General features: G+C 39.8%; 1 protein-coding gene across 4 annotated transcripts in view; it reads right to left on the bottom strand.

Annotated features, from left to right (window-relative positions):
* ZFHX4 (zinc finger homeobox 4) overlaps positions 1-19,432 on the bottom strand; it is a 212,794-nt gene that overhangs the window by 25,745 nt on the left and 167,617 nt on the right. For 2 of the 4 annotated variants that reach the window (XM_069601055.1, XM_069601058.1), the window contains exons 5-6: positions 11,419-11,487; positions 1,905-2,024 (exon numbers count right to left, since the gene is read on the bottom strand). In XM_069601055.1, coding sequence (XP_069457156.1) covers positions 1,905-2,024; positions 11,419-11,487 — 189 coding nt within the window. The remainder of the gene's footprint in view (positions 1-1,904; positions 2,025-11,418; positions 11,488-19,432) is intronic. The other 2 variants (XM_069601057.1, XM_069601059.1) reach the window with 1 other exon arrangement.

Raw genomic sequence — 19,432 nt, 5'->3', positions numbered from 1 at the left:
CATGCCTGAGTCCTGATGAGATGGTACAATGAGATGTCCAAGAAAGCATAATAATTCATCAGGCCATTAGGGAGTGATTGAGCCCATTACTTATGTAGACCAGTAAACCAAGCTGATGGAGATAGAGCCCTTGTATCTGTGGTATGTTCCAAGCAAGACTCCTTACTCATTGATGAGATTGGAGCCATTTTCAAGAGGTTCCCACAACTCATTCTTTACAAGGTATTAGTTACTGAAAACCAAGCACAATGTCACATTCCTAAGCATTACGTGAATACTCAACAAACACCAATGGGCTGTGTGTTTGACACATTCTTCTGAATGTGTTGGGTTAGGGGTGGAACATACCCTGCAGTCTCTTTTGGTGAAACTGTGAGAAAATCATTACTGAAGGCAGGGAGAATCATGGCCTTCCTGAAGTAGTCAAGCAGCTAGCTTTCATGAGATCCTCCTAGACCTAAGCTGACTCCCTTGCTATTTCCAGTTCTTTTCAAATGAAGTTTAGATGGCACTGCCCGTGACCTTATCTGATCACAAGGTATTTCAAATACCTTGTCAGTAACCCCAGGAGCTGTATTATTATACAGCTAGGGGATTTTTTTTTTTTTTTTGTACATTCTTTAGGCTCAAAACCAACCTTAGATCCTCTTTGTTAAAATCAAATTAGAATCATATGCTAGCCACTACATGCTAGATGCAAATTTAAATGGTACCTTTTCACTGGATTCTGGAGAAAAATTCAGCATGGAAGGGTATGGGGTGGGTAGCAGGGAGGCGCTTCAAATAATTTGCAAAGGGAATGGCCAATTTAGATTTACAAAGACTGAATTACAAATGCAGGGTAATTCAGATTTAAATAAACTTGCACGTGAAAATGGTATTTTTTGCACAACTCAATGTCTTCATAGCAAAAACAAGCTTCTTTAGATGCGGCTGTCACTGGAATTCCAGGAAAAGATAGATGACTACCTGAAACTAATAGGCTTGAACCCGTTTCAGCACTTCTTCTGCTTCAATGAGTCCAACATAATAAAACTAGGTATAGCGTGCAGCAAAAGTAGCCAATGTAATATTCATTGCAACCATAGATTTCCATCTCATACATACAAAGCATGGATGAAGTCATATATTTGCCAAATCAAACACAGAAAAAGCCTTAGGTATCCACACCAGATGCTGGCCTAGGGTTTGTTTGTGCACAAGTAAATGTCATGACACGAAGGTTTGTTTTCAAAGACAGTAGCTTTCATTACTGGGATTTGTCTATTCTAGAAGATCAAAATTACCCAGCACCTAATCCCTTCTCAATGATATTTCCTCTTCTTAGGCTGAATCATCTGTAAACTTTTTCACTGGATTTTGTTTGAAATGCCTCAAATAGATGCCCTTAAAAAGGGCAAATTCCTGAGTGTAAGTTGTAAAAAAAAAAAAAAAAAACAGAAAGCAAGGAAAAATAACATTTATTTTTAGGGTTACGTGGTTTAGGGAGGGAGGGGGGTGCATATGATTGAATGAAAAAATTCAAGTGATATCTAATCCCATGCTTATGAAAAATTAATATGCCATCAGAGGAATCACAAGTATAGCTAAGATTAATGAAAGGCGCTTAAAAAATTACAAGCACACAAACTGATTTGATTAAAAAATAATCTCGCTGGTCGTCCTGCAATATTCTTCAACTTATCCACATCTATTCTGTCAGATGGTTATGATTAAAAATAGGTCAATGGGAGGCTACTGATAGAAATCACATGCAAAATGCACATGCAGTGAATAGTAGTGGGAATGTTCAGACAGTTTAAAATGAATAAAGGCTTTTGATAAGCTGGGGGTGGGTCAGCAAAGGAAGGGTTGATCGCTGGGATGGGTCGGGGAGGGAAAGGTGAAAGATTCTAGCATCTTACCAGAGTCTTTATTAGAGTTTTTGCCTTCACTATTGTCTCTCTCACTTGTGTCTTTCTCATCCTCGTCAGCCCCAGCTATAGGTTTAATGGCTCCTTCTGTCTCCTCACTCTGTTCTTCTGCTAAGAAACACACACCAGTCAGTAGGATGGAAAACCCCAGAAACACACACCTGAAAATAAATGACGTGACCATTTAAACACTTTGTTACTTAGGAATCATTCGCAGACATTCCTTCTCAAAAAAGACATGAATTTATTCAAAAGTCACTATTAGAACCTGCTGGCTTTACCAATGCAGGGTTTGTTTTTTATCTCAAGCCACTTCTTTTATTTCCACTGAGAAAATGTGCCCGTACTAAATTAAAAGAAGTCTTCTCAAAGAAATGCGGTTTGAGCTAGAAAAGATTTAAAAATGAATGTGAAGCGATTTTGTAATTTCAATAGTAGAGCCTTCAAAACTACATGAACCCGCTTCTCCACGGACTTGGATAAACAGCAGAATGAAGCAAATTCTCAGAAAAATGTCTTCATAATATAATGTGATAATGATGGGTTAAATATAAGACAGGTGTTACTCTCAACTTTCAGTCCTTAGACCTCAGAGGAATCCTTTGGAATTTGTCAGAGTAAGACCACAAAACTTCAGTTATCCTGGGATTTTTTTTTTTTTCTATAGGGGGAGCTCTACAGAGTGTAGGACAGAAGAAGGTGTACTTCTTCTATGACAACCACATCACCCCACACCTCATTCACGGGTTTCACACCAGCTAGATTACATGGAAATCCTCATAGTAACTCAACCCTATTTAATTATTCTGTAAATCTTAGCTATGCCGCTGCTGGTGGATTAATCTGTTTATGCAGTTAGCCTCTATGCTGGGTCGGTGTAGCACTAATCCGTGAAAGGCCCACTGTTCTCTTTCATCCTGCGATCATTTGTCTCTCACTGTGCTGATGTCACATTTTAATGAATTTTTAGCAATCTGAGTAATGCCAGATAACCAGACTTGCAACTCCCCACAGCATGGCGTGCTGTTTTCATTGCGGCACAAAAAATAAAAATCCTATTCCCCTGTTCAGGTAGGAATTACATAAATTAGGAGAAGAAGGTAAAATGGGATTTGAAGCACCAGGCTCCTCAATTTCATAAAATCTTTAATGACCATATAAATTAACCCTGGAAAGGCAAAAGGTCATTGACATCCATTTGCATACACTCCTCTATTTGCTTTTGATAAGCAGAGCTTTTATGCAGAGAACATGATACAATTAACCCTTCAAGAACCGTACAAAACGCGACTCTGGACATTTTAAGTGTCAAGCATTAACTGAAAATTACACACTGCATAAAATTTTCATTGCAAATGCTATAGTGATTGAAAGGGGAAATCGTGGCCCTCTCCACACCCCATGTTTTTTTAATAATGTTCTGACAGCAGAATGAAATATCCACTGTCATATGTAGCAGCTGAGCACCAAAAAGAAAAAAAAAAATTGCTATTTAGTGTTTCACTTGCCAGCCATGCTCTACCACTATGAGACCAGAAGACAACAGGATGGGGGTTGGTTCTGGGCTCAATGGCAGAAACTCCAAAGAAAGACTCCAAGTTTGAAAACAAGGATGTTTAAAACATGTGAAATCAGAGTTTGTTTCAACCGGAAGTCCTCAAAGGCACCATGCAAATCTACTGACTCCATAGATACACGCTGGTGTTGCACCAAAATGCAGGGGTGGTCTTCAGGGAGAGGTCAGTCATTGGAGGGTTCGGGGGTAACTTCCCTTTCAGGCAAATACACATGAAAATTGTACTTGAAGATGAATCGACCCTTCTCCTGGCCTGCTTTCACCCTTCAGTGATAAGAGGTGATCAAACCCAGGCCTCCTCCTTCCAGCAGGGGGCCAGGCTGGGTGGGGACCGTGGCCTAGCTCCATTAGGGAGGCTGAAATCATACCCGGATTAGGTGGTGTTCCCCCCTCTCCCCTCCCAAGTCCACACACGTGACTCGACCATCCAGTGTCAGGCCTGCAACCTACGCGACAGCCCGTGGCAATTCCTTCTCAAACTCATCCCAGGGAAGGGGTGCGAGACTACTGGGAGCAGATTTACTAGACCTTTCCCCCCCAGGCTGGAAAATGAAGCGTCAGAGTGCTACTGAGCGTCCTTATCTTGAGGGGACATAAAATGGTAAGGGCTAGCGCCACTCCTGTTCATAAAACATTGCGTGTCAGGAGAAGAAAACGAAAATTATGAAGGTACAAAAAGAGAAACTCCAGTACAGTCTGCGTCTCATCAGACGGTTTCTGCAGGATCCTCTGGTATGTGTCTTAAGTGTGAGAGAAATTCCCAGACAAGTTCTTCTATACATCACGGTGGTGTCTGACCCCAGCCTGACCCTGGCAACAGTTTGAGAAATCTGAATGTGAACAAAGACTCTGTGTCAGCAGCGGGGAGAGATTGTGGGATAGAAGCTCCCCATCAACTTAATCGCAAACAGCAGTTCTGAGGCCATAACTTTGCCCGGCTCCTCCAAGCCACAGCTCATAACCTCCAGGGTGGATTTGCCCGCACTCCCTCAGCTTCTGTGACTTCGGGCCCCCCTCCGCCTTTTCTGGTTCTTCCTTTGAAGTAGGCAGGCAATTAGCTCTAATGCTCCAGCAATTCAGACCTGTTTTGTGGTTTCCAAGGCGAAAGCTGTTTATTACAGGTAGGGCTCTTTGGAGCCATAGAACTTGGCGAATTTTTAATCAGGCAAAAAAGAATCAAAGAGTAACTTTTGTACGCCATAAAGTTTCCTCCAAGTCAGGAGAAAAAGGTCATTTTCGTTTTTCAGGAGAGTTTTCGAAATAAATTTGACATTCTCTTATAAATAGGCTTTACAGTCAAGAGTATTAGGGTGGAGAAACCACTTTCTCCTAGAAAACCTTGTAGGTTGGATTTGGGGTGAAGGGCAAGAGTTGGCTACATTCTCATTTTCAAGTACCACATTTCCTCAACTGTAAAATGCTGTAAAATGTAAGATGCTTACATTTTATGAAAAAAGGAAGAGAATTTTATGAAAAAAGGAAAAAGTATACAGCATGAAATATATTAAAGGGATGTCTTAGAACTGAGGAAAATTACAGAAAATTCCAAAATAAAGATGCTAAAGCAGTTTTCATTTTCATCAATAAATTTCTTCAATATATTATATGTAATAATAATGAAAGTATAGCATTTCATAAAATAGTTATATTCACACTGTGTATATTTCAATTATTTTGCCTCATGGAAAACAGAGTATTCATATGTTAAATTTTATGATATAATTCAAATGTGCATTAGGTCCAGTAGAACTTCCTGATTTTCAAATAAATGATAAAACATTTCAAAATAATAGGAAGAAGACAAAATAATATTATAGTCTTATAACAGTACAATTAACTTCACTTTGCATTGTTATAGGGCTTCCCTGGTAGCTCAGCTGGTAAAGAATCTGCCTACAATGCAGGAGACCCCAAATCTGCTTTGTGCTATCTCTATGATCTAAACGCTAGTCAGTTTTGTTCCTACTGCTTTATTATACAACTGGGTTTGGGAACCCTCTGAGTCTTCTAAGGAAACCACCACATACTTTTTAAGCCCATGGTGTGGTGTTGGAGAAGACTCCTGAGAGTCCCTCGGACGGCAAGGAGATCCAACCAGTCCATTCTAAAGGAGGTCAGCCCTGGGTGTTCTTTGGAAGGAATGATGCTAAACCTAAAACTCCAGTACTTTGGACACCTCATGCGAAGAGTTGACTCATTGGAAAATACTCTGGGAGGGACTGGAGGCAGGAGGAAAAGGGGATGACAGAGGATGCGATGGCTGGATGGCATCACCGACTTGATGGACGTGAGTTTGAGAGAACTCCGGGAGTTGGTGATGGACAGGGAGGCCTGGCGTGCTGCGATTCATGGGGTTGCAAAGAGTCGGACACGACTGAGCAACTGAGCTGAACTGAACTGAAAGAGGAAGCGAAGGATAGCAACTGAAACATCTTTAGTTTTTCACATGAAGCATCAATTCTAGACACTTGGCTTACAAGAATTCCTTCTTGTGCCCCTTTTTTGTCTCCCTGTTCAGCTCTACTCCCTCAAAATCTATCCTTTGTATGACCTACTTAAATCTGACTTCTCTATGCAACATCTTTCAGTGACTGCCATTACATAAAGAAAAAGCTCAATCTTCTGAACAGGGCAAGAATAGCTAGTCTCTGTCTATCACTCCAGTCTCATCTTTCTTCACTTCCTACCTGGCACTTAACTTGAGAACAGTCTCAAATTTCAGGGCACCAGAATCACCTGGAAGACTCGTTAAATCACAGATCGCTGGGCTCTAGCCCTACAAATTCTGACTCTGGTAGTCAGAGAATTTACATCTCCAAGTTCCAGATGATGTTAATGCTCTTGGTCCAAGATCACATTTCATGAACACACAATAGTCACTGATGCCTACTTCCTTTCTGTAAGAAACACTGTTCTGTTTCTTGTCTTTTCTAGAATGACTTTTCTTCACTGTATTTAACTCCCATCTTTTAAGTTTAGCTTGGCAAATATCATTTTTATCATATATAAAAATGGAGCTAATGCTACTTACTTCATAGATTTGTTATAATGTATAAAAATTAGCACAGAGCTTAACCCAAAATAAGTATTTAAAATGCTAGCTGTATTATTACTCTTAATTGCTTCTTTTTATATTAGAGAGAAAGTGAAAGTGAAGTCACTCAGTCCCGTCCAACTCTTTACGACCCCATGGACTGTAGCCCACCAGGCTCCTCCATCCATGGAATTTTCCAGGCTAGAGTACTGGAGTGGGTTGCCATTTTCTTCTCCAGGGGATCTTCCTGACCCAGGGATTGAACTCAGGTCTCCTGCATTGCAGGCAGATGCTTTACCTTCTGACCACCAATTTAGTTATTTTTAATTGATTGATGATTGCTTTACAATAGTGGTTTGATTTCTGTCATGCATCAACATGAATTAACCATAGGTCTACATATGTCCCCCCTCTCTTTTAATTGCTTCTTTCTCCAAAAAGTCTTCCCTGAATGCTGAACTAAGATTAGTGTTTCTGGATAAATTTTTTTTTTCTTTTTCTTGTGCATTAGTGTAAAACAAGTTAACATATGGAAATCAGTATTACCTACCTCCCCTAATAGGTACACATTTACTGAAAACAGTGATTGCCTTATTTGTCAGTGTTCCAGAAGAACCAACCCCAGGGCTGGAATTACAGAAGGCAGGCAGAACTTGTTACCTGGAACACTGAGTTCCATTTAGGAAGCAAAATTGGGAAAAGAAAAAGAGGAGTCTAAATTCTATTGCCTTCCTCTATTTGCATTCAATTAAACCTAAAAGAAGCATTTGTTTGGTTTTGGTCTGGTTTGGGTGGTTTTGTTTTGGTTTAAATTTTCTCTCTCTACTCAATCATGTTCATTATTCAACCATCCCTGGCCTGGCTCCACATCTATTGCTCTTCTCAAAGCCACTGATGACTTCCATGCTGTGAAATCCAATGGCCACTTTGCATCTTACTTGACTTTGCTCTAAAGATGTTAGTTACTACTCCTTTCTCCTTGAAAAACTCCCTTTCTTGAATTTCATTGACTCAGACTATTGTGATGCCATACCCCTCTGAAAGTTCTTTCTTATTCCACTTTGCTGGGGACTTCTCCATTAAAAATCTAAATATTGGAATGTCTCCAGCACTGGTCCTAAGTCCTATTTTCTTATCCACAAAGAATGCTGGATTTGAGGAATCTTGAGAAATCTGTATGCAGGTCAGGAAGCAACAGTTAGAAGTGAACATGGAACAACAGACTGGTTCCAAATAGGAAAAGGAGTACGTCAAGGCGGTATATTGTCACCCAGCTTATTTAACTTATATGCAGAGTACATCATGAGAAACGCTGGACTGGAAGAAACACAAGTTGGAATCAAGATTGCCGGGAGAAATATCAATAACCTCAGATATGCAGATGACACCACCCTTATGGCAGAAAGTGAAGAGGAACTAAAAAGTGAAAGTGGAGAGTGAAAAAGTTGGCTTAAAGCTCAACATTTAGAAAAGGAAGATCATGGCATCCGGTCCCATCACTTCATGGCAAATAGATGGGGAAACAGTGGAAACAGTGTCAGACTATTTTGGGGGGCTCCAAAATCACTGCAGATGGTGATTGCAGCCATGAAATTAAAAAATGCTTACTCCTTGGAAAAAAAGTTATGACCAACCTAGATAGCATATTCAAAAGCAGAGTCATTACTTTGCTGACTAAGGTCCGTCTAGTCAAGGCTATGGTTTTTCCAGTGGTCATGTATGGATGTGAGAGTTGGACTGTGAAGAAAGCTGAGCGCCGAAGAATTGATGCGTTTGAACTGTGGTGTTGGAGAATACTCTTGAGAGTCCCTTGGACTGCAAGGAGATCCAACCAGTCCATTCTGAAGGAGATCAGCCCTGGGATTTCTTTGGAAGGAATGATGCTAAAGCTGAAACTCCAGTACTTTGGCTATCTCATGTGAAGAGTTGACTCATTGGAAAAGACTAGGTGCTGGGAGGGATTGGGGGCAGGAGGTGAAGGGGACGACAGAGGATGAGATGGCTAGATGGCATCACAGACTCAATGGACGGGAGTCTGAGTGAACTCGGGGAGTTGGTGATGGACAGGGAGGCCTGGCGTGCTGCGATTCATGGGGTCGCAAAGAGTCGGACACAACTGAGCGACTGAACTGACTAAACTGAACGATATCCCTAGATAACTTCATCCAGGTCCACTGGTTTAAATTTTGCACCTCCATTTGGATGTCTGAAAGGCATAGCAAACTTAATATGTCAAATCAGAGCTCTTGATCACCTTTCAGTGCACTCTGTTTCTCCCCAGTCTCTACCATCTCAGTGAATGGTACCACCATTCACCAAAAGCAAGGCTCACCACTGACTTCTTTCTCCTTATGTGCACACCAAGCTATCAGCAAGTCTTATTAATTCCAATTCCAGGATATCTTGTATACAGTAAATCCATCTATTTCTTTTCATTTTCATTGCCAGCACCATTAAGGGCTTACCTATAGCTTGCAATGGTCTCATTACTGGGAAAGACTTGCTCTTGCTTCCCCACAATTTATTCAGCACACCTTAATAAAATTGAGCCATTCTACCATTTGAGCCCTGCCATGGCTTCCTATTTTGTTTAAAATAACATAGGAACTCTCCACTGTGGTTATACTGATCAGGCCTCTGTCTGCCTCTATGACTTCACCTTACATTGCTCTCCTCTTCACTCATCTCTCTCCACACTACCCTTCTTTCTCTTCATAGAGTATGACCGACCTCTTCCCTCTGTCTGTAATGTCTTTCCCCTAATTTGCTCCTTATTATTTTGTACTCAACTTACCTGTCATTTCCTTAGAGAACTTCTCTGACCACTGTTTCTAATATAGCACCTCACCAGTCAGACAGGTGGAGGCCTCAGACTTTAGTGGGAATCACTGTCACCTGGAGGGCATGTTAAACCCTAGACTGCCGGGCCCCATCTTTAGTGCTTCTGATACAGTAAGTCTGGGAGAGGGCTTAAGAATCTGCATTCTTTCCAGTTCCCATATTGTGCTGATGCTGTCTGTAAGGGGTCCACACTTTGAAAACCTCTGCTCTACTTCCTTCATCATATTTGTTGAAATCTGAAAATAACTAATTTATTTGTATAGAAATAACATCTAAAAGGGCTTCCCAGGTGGCCCTAGTGATAAAGAACTCATCTGCCAATGCAGGAGACATAAGAGACTTGGGTTCCATCTCTGGGTTGGGAAGATCCCCTGGAGAAGGGAATGGCAACCCACTCCAGTATTCTTGCCTAGAGAATCTCATGGACAGAGGAGCCTGGAGGGCTACAAGTCCATAAGGTTGCAAAGAGTCAGACACGGCTGAAGTGATTTGGCACATACACACAAAACATCTAAAAATGAGAGAACTAATCAGCCTTATTCAAAACTTATGCCCAACAGTTCCTGGCAATTTTGAGTAAATTGATGATTCTGAGTTTTCCTACTTGGGGTAATGAGGACTATGGTATGATATAATCAATTAAGATCAAAGAGAAGAAGAAATGGTTTGCAGAGGAGAGCTCAATTTGGAATTTGTTATATTTGATTTCTTTGTAGAACATCTCCATGAAACTATCCAGAAGGCATGGGAGTATCTAAATATAAAGCTTCTCAGAAAGGTTGAAGATATAAATTTTGATGTCTTTGTTTATAAAACAAATATATTGACAGGTAGTGATCTCTTTTTAGTTTGATATGTTTCTCATAGTTTTGATTTTTGCCCTATTATTTTCAACCTAGTCATTAATGCGATTTTTTTTTTTTTTGGCTTGAAGTGAGGAAGATAAACTAAGTTTATGCTAATTTATTTTAAATATATTCTCTGGTTTTCTATGGAAAAGTAACATAAGATGAAAAATAAATAATGATTTATAAATTTAAAAAAAGCATTCATGAAATAGGCATTCAGTTCAGTTCAGTTCAGTCTAGTCGCTCAGTCATGTCCGACTCTTTGCGACTCCATGAATCGCAGCACGCCAGGCCTCCCTGTCCGTCACCAACTACCGGAGTTCACCCAAACTCATGTGCATCAAGTCCGTGATGCCATCCAGCCATCTCATCCTCTGTTGTCCCCATCTCCTCCTGCCCTCAATCCCTCCCAGCATCAGGGTCTTTTCTAATGAGTCAACTCTTTGCATGAGATAGGGATAGGTGAAGGTAAACTTTACTTCTAAAAATTTTTAAAGAGAGGAGTCATGACTTTATATTGGAGGGATAGTTTCACTTGAAATTTTAAAACATATTTCAAAACCCCATTATAAATGTGAGGGACTTTTTGTAATCATTTTTTGTTCTGTATTGACATTATTATTCCAATTGTGTAAATCTGGAAACTGGGATCATTTTATAGCAGAAATAAATGAGGTGTATTATAGCAACATGGATGAAATTCCTCTTAAACTATGTGAATATAATGCAGCTAAAAATGCATAGCCTCCATTTTTTAACACACACTTAAGCATGCAAATCATAGGAGCCAGTGATTGCATTGACACAGTTGTAAAAATCCAATCAACTCATTACCAAAACTAACTTCCAGCATCCAGGTCATTTGACTTGGGGGAGAAACAATACCCAGCTTACTGACTTTCACGTTGTATAAAACCACCCATTTATGTAAAAAATGTCACTGTGTATAAATGTAGATGTGAGAAATTATCCAGCAGAAGTTATTTGTTCTCTGAGAATTTCCTTTACATATGCATTCAAATTTGACTATATTTAATTTTTTATTATATATTTATTATATATAATTTTTATATACTCTATATAGGATTTAAATTTTTTGTGTGATTTGATCAGTTCTAGCTAGGGCAGTTCCAGAGAGTTTATTTCATAGATTATGAGAGTAACAAATGTAACTCATTTAAGACAGACAAGAATAAGACAAATTACCTGAGGTTGCTCTCAACTGCTGCTCTGTAAGATCATCCTCACAGGTCCTGGCTCCCAAAGAGGCAGTTTCTGCAGAGGACATCAGAATGAAAGGTAGTCAGCACACCACGGTCAGCTCTGCAGTGTCAGTCAATACCACAGAACCCCAAATTTGACTTTCAACGAGATAAGCACCAGGTAGAATTCGCTGGCACACCTTACACCCTAGTGGCTGGCCAAATGAGTCGAAAGAATAGTAAGCCTAGATCTCATTCTCATGATCAGCCACACACAACAAATACAATCATAGAGAATAAAATATGGAAACAGGAAAGGCTCATTCAGATTTTTCGCATTTGGTTATTTGGCCAAGCCTACATATTACAATGACAATGGTACATTGCATAAAACTGGGAACATAGTTTTATTTCTCTATCAAAAAAATAAAAGAAAGAAAACCTCTCAATATACAATTCCCTGTTACCTCATACAGGAAAGAATCTGCCTGCAATGCAGGAGATCTGGGTTCAGTCCCTGAGTCTGGACAATCCCCTGGAAAAGGGCATGGGAAACCACTCCAGTATTCTTGCCTAAGGAATTCCATGGTCAGAGGGGCCTGGCCGGCTACAGTCCATGGGGTCGCAAATAGTTGGACACAATTGAGCAACTAACACAATACAGGAGAGATGATGTGAGAGACCAAGACGGAAAACAAGTACTTGCAGAAGACTGAAGAGTAAGTTCAAGTCATCAATAAATCCACATCTTTATTCTGATCTACTTGAGCCCCAGAGCAGAAGTGTTGACAGCATCCTGGTTTGCTAAATTCACGCCCAAGTCCTAAGTTCCATCTAACTCTGCTCTTCGAGTTCCCTGTTATAGGAGAATCTATGACTAACAAGACTTCAGGAATCACCTTCAACACCTTATTTTTTCTCTACATCAATTCAACACTTGTTATTCATTTCATTTTACAATGTACCTTTCATGTCTGTTTCTCTATTGCTCTGTCTTGTATCTTTCCTGATCATTTCAATAGCCTCCACAACAATTTCCCTGCCTGGAATTCCATGTCTTTCCAGTCTAATCTCTCATAATATCTCAAGAACTATCTTTCAAGAAAACAGAGTTGCTTGAGTAAAAATCAGAGTTCTAGCACTTTCCAGGTAAGGGAACCCTCAAGTATATTACTTAACCTCTCTAAGCCCTGATTTCCTCATTTGTAAAATGCAGAAATAATTACATAGATAATCAGCAACTGTAAGAGAAAACAACACAAATAAAGGTAAAATGTGATATGGACTTCAAAGTAAGAAAAGCTCATATATTACTGAGAGGATAAAAAAGTTGTTATACAATTCTTACACTGCCAAAGAGACTCGAGTTTATCTAATATTTCTAGGCAATAGCATCTGTGGTTGATTCTGAAGGTTTTAATTAAACAAATAATTAACCTTGAAAATAGAAGTGCATACCAAAGCACTATTATTACGTTCACTAATTGTTTCTCCTGCTACATACAAGATCTTTGGCTTTTGTTGGTAAACTGTTTAAAAACAATACAATCATAATAAATACACAGTACCCATTCCCAACAATAATACCAACAACAACAAAAAAAACAATTATCTTGTAACTATATCTTAAGTTAGTCTTGAGAAAAAAGAATTGAGGAATAACTTCCAAATAGATCACAGCATCGATGTCTAATCAATAGATCACTCAAGAAGCCCACTTTTTCCTCCTGGCAACTTCTTCCTTCATTATACCTTGATTGATATTGTTCATTTTATATTTTGAATGTTTTTTGTTCTTCTGTTGAACTCTCATTCATCCCTCAAAACCCAAAGCAAGGGTCACTTCCTCTTTGCTTGCATAACAATTAGCTTTTATACGTCTCAGCACTTCTGATGCATTGCAATAATATGTGATCTATGTCTGTTTACTCAATAAATTGTGAGTTCCTTAAGAAATTTCATTTTAACATATTCTTGATCAAGGAGAGAATGAAGAATATCAAAGTCACCTTGTTGTTCAGTCACTAAGTCATGTCTGACTCTTAGTGACCTCATGGACTGCAGCAAGCCAGGCTTCCCTGTCCTTCACTATATCCCAGAGTTTGATCAAATTCACCTCCATTGAGTCCACGATGGATCCAACCATCTCATCCTCTGTTGCCCCTTCTCCTCCTGCCCCCAATGTTTCCCAGCTTTAGGGTCTTTTCCAATGAGTTGACTCTTTGCATCACCTAGGACACCTTTATTCAAAACATTACATTACACCCTATATCCTGAAACAGATGAATCTCAAGATGAGAATTTTATGAAAGCTTCCCAGGAGCCTTAGGACTCTATAAATTCAAAGCTTTCTCAAATATACCAAAAACAAGTAAGTCCTCTTATATATACATATGGAGAAGGAAATGGCAACCCACTTAAATATTCCTGCCTGGGAAATCCCATGCATAGGGCAGCCTGGCAGGCTATGGTCCTTGGGGTCCCAAAGAGTCAGACACAACTGAGTAACTAAACCATCACCACCATATATACATATAAATATAGTGCTTAAAATAATTTCTCTGCCTCTTTTCTAGGGAAAAACAATCCTATTTTATCAAATAATCTTACCATTGCACACACATACACAGTTCAGTGTATCCAACAGATTTGTTCAAATAGACATCAGTAGTGACTGAACAACAACAAACAGTATCTAAGTAAATTTGATCAAAGGATTGCTACTTTTCAAAGATTTATGATAATAAAAAGAACACAATGACAAACTTATTAAGTTTCCATCTCTGCCAGCTACTGTGGTAAACTATTTGTGTAAAAGCAGTCATGTAACCTTCATGTAAGCTAGTGAAGGTGATGGAATTCTAGTTGAGCTACTTCAAATCCTCAAAGATGATGCTGTGAAAGTGCTGCACTCAATATGCCAGCAATTTGGAAAACTCAGAAGTGGCCACAGGACTGGAAAAGGTCAGTTTTCATTCCAATCCCCAAGAAAGGCAATGCCAAAGAATGCTCAAACTACCACACAATTGCACTCATCTCACATGCTAGCAAAGTAATCCTTAAAATTCTCTAAGCCAGGCTTCAACAATATGTGACCATGAGCTTCCAGATGTTCAACCTGGTTTTAGAAAAGACAGAGGAACCAGAGATCAAATTGCCAGCATCCGCTGGATCATCAAAAAAGCAAAGGAGTTCCAGAAAAACATCTATTTCTGTTTTAATGGCTATGCCAAAGCCTTTGACTGTGTGGATCACAATAAACTGTGGAAAATTCTGAGAGAGATGGGAATACCAGACCACCTGACCTGCCTCTTGAGAAATCTGTATGCAGGTCAGGACTCAACAGTTAGAACTGGACATGGAACAACAGACTGGTTCTAAATTGGAAAGGGAGTACATCAAGGCTGTATATTGTCACCATGCTTATTTAACTTCTATACAGAGTACATCATGAGAAATGCTGGGCTAGATGGAGCACAAGCTGGAATCAAGATTGCCAGGAGAAATATCAATAACCTCAGATATGCAGATGATACCACCCTTGTGGCAGAAAGTGAAGAAGAACTTAAGAGCCTCTTTGTTCTTGATGAAAGTGAAAGAGGAGAGTGAAAAAGTTGGCTTAAAGCTCAACATTCAGAAAACTAAGATCATGGCATCTGGTCGCATCACTTCATGGCAAACAGATGAAGAAACAGTGGAAACAGTGTCAGACTTTATTTTGGGGGGCTCCAAAATCACCGCAGATGGTGACTGCAGCCATGAAATTAAAAGATGCTTACTCCTTGGGAGAAAAGTTATGACCAACCTAGACAACATATTAAAAAGCAGAGATGTTATTTTGCCAACAAAGGTCCATCTAGTCCAGGCTATGGTTTTTCCAGTAGTCATATATGGATGTGTGAGTTGGACTATAAAGAAAGCTGAGCACCGAAGAATGGATGCTTTTGAACTGTGGTGTGGAGAAGAGAAGACTCTTGAGAGTCCCTTGGACTGCAAGGAGATCCAACCAGTCAATCCTAAAGGAAATCATTCCTGAATATTCATTGGAAGGACTGATGTTGAAGCTGAAACTCCAATACTTTGGCCATGTGATGTGAAGAGCCAACTCATTTGAAAAGACCCTGATACTAGGAAATATTGAAGGTGAGAGGAGAAGGGGATGACAGAGGATGAGATGGTTGGATGGCATCACTGACTCAATGGACATGAGTTTGAATAAACTCCAGGAGTTGGTGATGGGCAGGCAGGCCTGGTGTGCTGCAGTCTATGGGGTTCACAGAGAGTTGGACACGACTGAGTGACTGAACTGAAGTGAACCTTCACAATAAAATCAGGAGGCAATGATTAATCTTTATTTACAAATCATGAGTCTAGAGGCTCAAAGAGGTTAAGGTCATTTGTTCCAGGTCCCCAAGTTCGAAACTGACAGAGCTTGAAATAAAACCCAGGTCTGCCTGGTAAAAATGTCTGAAATTTTGGATATGTCCACTACCACAGTATTTAGGAGTCTATAAAGGTTTTCCTATCTTCATGAAATCTAGCAAACTAAGAGTATGAGGATTTGGGGGAGTTGAAGGGAGGAGGTAGGTAAGAAAGAAATTTTCACTAGTCCCATGAAAACTCTGATATTTCATAAAATATTATATTCCTTAAATATAAACTGTAACCAAATACTTTGCTGCCACATAGAAATCTTTTCATTTGACAGTGATTTAAGGAAATGTGTGTGTGTGTGTGTTTAGCTGCTGTTACGTCTGACTGTTTGCCGCCCCTTGGATTGCAGCCCACCATACTCCTCTGTCCATGGGATCTTCCAGGCAAGGATACTAGAATAGTTGCCATTTCCTCCTCCAGGAGATCTTCCTGATCTAGGGATTGAACTCACCTCCTGCACTGGCAGGTGGATTCTTTATATCCTTGAGCCACCTGGGAAGCCCTTACGGAAAGTACAAAATGTCGAAACCAAAATCTGTTATTTAATCTCACAATTATGGAGACTGTTCTGAAGAGAATGGCTTGTTTAAATAATTTTATAAGGGAATACAATGATGGCTACCCACTCCAGGATTCTTGGGGCTTCCCTGGTGGCTCAGATGGTAAAGATCTGCCTGTAATGTGGGAGTCTCAGGTTTGATCCCTGGGTCGGGAAGATCCCCTGGAGAAGGGAATAGCTATTCCACTCCAGTATTCTTTCTGGAGGATCCCATGGACAGTGGAGCCTAGAGGGCTACAGTCCCATAGGGTCACAAAGAGTTGGACATGACCATTCAAGTAACACTTTTCACTTCTTTCACAGTGCAATATGCCATATAATTCTTTTTATATCCTCAACAGTGCTGCCTTCTTTATACAAATGATATAAATATTTTAATAAAGGAGCTTTTAACTTATCAAGTGAACTGATTAATCTATACTTTTCTGCCTGTGTAAAATGACATGTTTAAAGCTTAGTAATGATATATAGCATCTTTCAATATTTTACTTTAATAATTGCTCTGTAATAACAAATCTGACTGCTGTTAACACGATTTGTCTCTTTTCCTGGCTATTTAATTAGATTACTAATTGGTGTTCTTTAGCACCTGACCTTTCTTACTTAATACTATTTAAGAATAATACCACTGACAATTCATCTAGTATTTTACTCTATTCTGTCCATTTGGTGATGATCACATATTTGAAAATGGGATCAAATTATTTTTATTAACACAAGGTAGGAGTAATTACTGCATTTTCTGAGGAACAGTATATTGATTATAGTATGAACAGTCAGATTGTATAGTATATTACAACCACCATCACTACCACTAACATTTTACAGTATCTGAGGCTGATTGATGCCCTTTATATGTGTTAGGATGCCCCAAGCAAGTGGTGGAGCTATGATTTGAATCCATACAGTTTTATTCAGGAATCTGAAACTCCTACTTTAGCCTCCTGCTGCGAAGAGCCGACTCACTGGGAAAGACCCTGATGCTGGGACAAAGATTGAAGGCAAGATGAGAAGAGGGCAGCAGAGGATGAGATGGTTAGATAGCATCACTGACTCAATGTCCATGAATCTGAGCAAATTCCAGGAGATAGCCAAGGACAGGGAAGCCTAGCAGGCTACAACCTGTGGGGTCACAACAAGTTGGACCAGTAAACAACAAAAGCTCTCTTAACCAAAATGACGTCAGTTCAGTTCAGTTGCTTAGGCATGTCCAAGTCTTGCAACCCCATGGACTGCAGCACACCAGGATTTCCTGTTCATCACCAACTCTCAGAGCCTTTTCGAAGCTCATGTCCATCAAGTTGGTGATGTCATCCAACCATCTCATCCTCTGTTGTCCCCTTCTGCTCCTGCCTTCAATATTTCCCAGCACCAGGGTCTTTTCCAATGAGTCAGTTGTTCACATCAGATGGCCAAAGTATTGGAGCTTCAGCTTCAGCATCAGTCTTTCCAATGAATATTCAGGACTGATTTCCTTTAGGATTGACTGGTTGGATCTCCTTGGAGTCTAAGGGACTCTAAGAGTCTTCTCCAACACCACAGTTCAAAAGCATCAATTCTTCGGTGCTCCAACTCTCACATCCATACCTGATGACTGGAAAAACCATAGCTTTGACTAGATGGACCTTTTTGGTAAAGTAATGTCTCTGCTTTTTAATATGCTGCCTAGGTTGGTCACAGCTTTTCTTCCAAAGAGCAAGCATCTTTTAATTTCATGGCTGCAGTCACCATCTACAGTGATTTTGGAGCCCAAGAAAATAAAGTCTCTCACTGTTTCCATTGTTTACCCATCTATTTACCACAAAATGATGGGACTGGGTGCGATGATCTTCGTTTTCTGAATGCTGACTTTTAAGCCAACTTTTTCACTCTTTTCTTTCACTTTCATCAAAAGGCTCTTTAGATCCTCTTCGCTTTCTGCCATAAGGGTGGTATCATCTGCATATCTGAGATTATTGACATTTCTCCCAGCAATCTTGATTCCAGCTTGTGCTTCATCCAGCTCGGCATTTCACATGATGTACTATGCATGTAAGTTAAATAAGCAGGATGACAATATACAGCCTTGACGTACTCCTTTCCCGATTTTGAAACCAGTCTGTTGTTACATGTCCAGTTCTAACTGTTGTTTCTTGACCTGCACACACATTTCTTAGGAGGGAGGTAACATGCTCTGGTATTCCCATCTCTTTAGAAGTTTCTAGTTTGTTGTAATCTCACACAGCCAAAGTCTTTGGTATAGTCAATAAAGCAAAAGTAGATATTTTTCTGGAACTCTCTTGCTTTTTCAATGATTCAGTGTATGTTGGAAATTTGATCTCTGGTTCCTCTGCCTTTTTTAAAACCAGCTTGAACATCTGGAAGTTCATGGTTCACATGCTGTTGAAATCTGGCTTGGAGAATCTTGAGTATTAGTTTGCTAGCATGTGAGATGAGTGCAGTTGTGTGGTAGTTTGAACATTTTTTGGTTGCCTTCTTTAGGATTGGAATGAAAACAGACCTTTTCCAGTCCTGTAGCCACTGCTGAGTTTTCCAGATTTGCCAGCATATTGAGTGCAGCACTTTCACAGCATCATCTTTCAGGATTTGAAATAGCTCAACTGGAATTCCATCACCTCCACTAGCTTTGTTCATAGTGATGCTTTCTAAGGCCCACTTGACTTCACATTCCAGGATGTCTGGCTCTAGGTGAGTGATCATACCATCGTGATTATCTTGGTCATGAAGATCTTTTTTGTACAGTTCTTCTGTGTATTCTTGCCACCTCTTCTTAATATCTTCTGCTTCTGTTAGGTCTATACCATTTCTGTCCTTTATTGTGCCTATCTTTGCATGAAATGTTCCCTTGGTATCTCTAATTTTCTTGAAGAGATCTCTAGTCTTTCCCATTCTATTGTTTCCCTCTATTTCTTTGCATTGATCACTGAGGAAGGCTTTCTTATCTCTTCTTGCTATTCTTTGGAACTCTGCATTCAAATGAGTATGTCTTTCCTTTTCTCCTTTGACTTTAGCTTCTCTTCTTTTC

This window comes from Ovis canadensis, chromosome 9, assembly GCF_042477335.2.
Source record: "Ovis canadensis isolate MfBH-ARS-UI-01 breed Bighorn chromosome 9, ARS-UI_OviCan_v2, whole genome shotgun sequence".
NCBI lineage: Eukaryota > Metazoa > Chordata > Mammalia > Artiodactyla > Bovidae > Ovis > Ovis canadensis.
The sequence above is the reverse complement of the archived record's forward strand: the minus strand, read 5'-3'. Positions and strand labels throughout refer to the sequence as shown.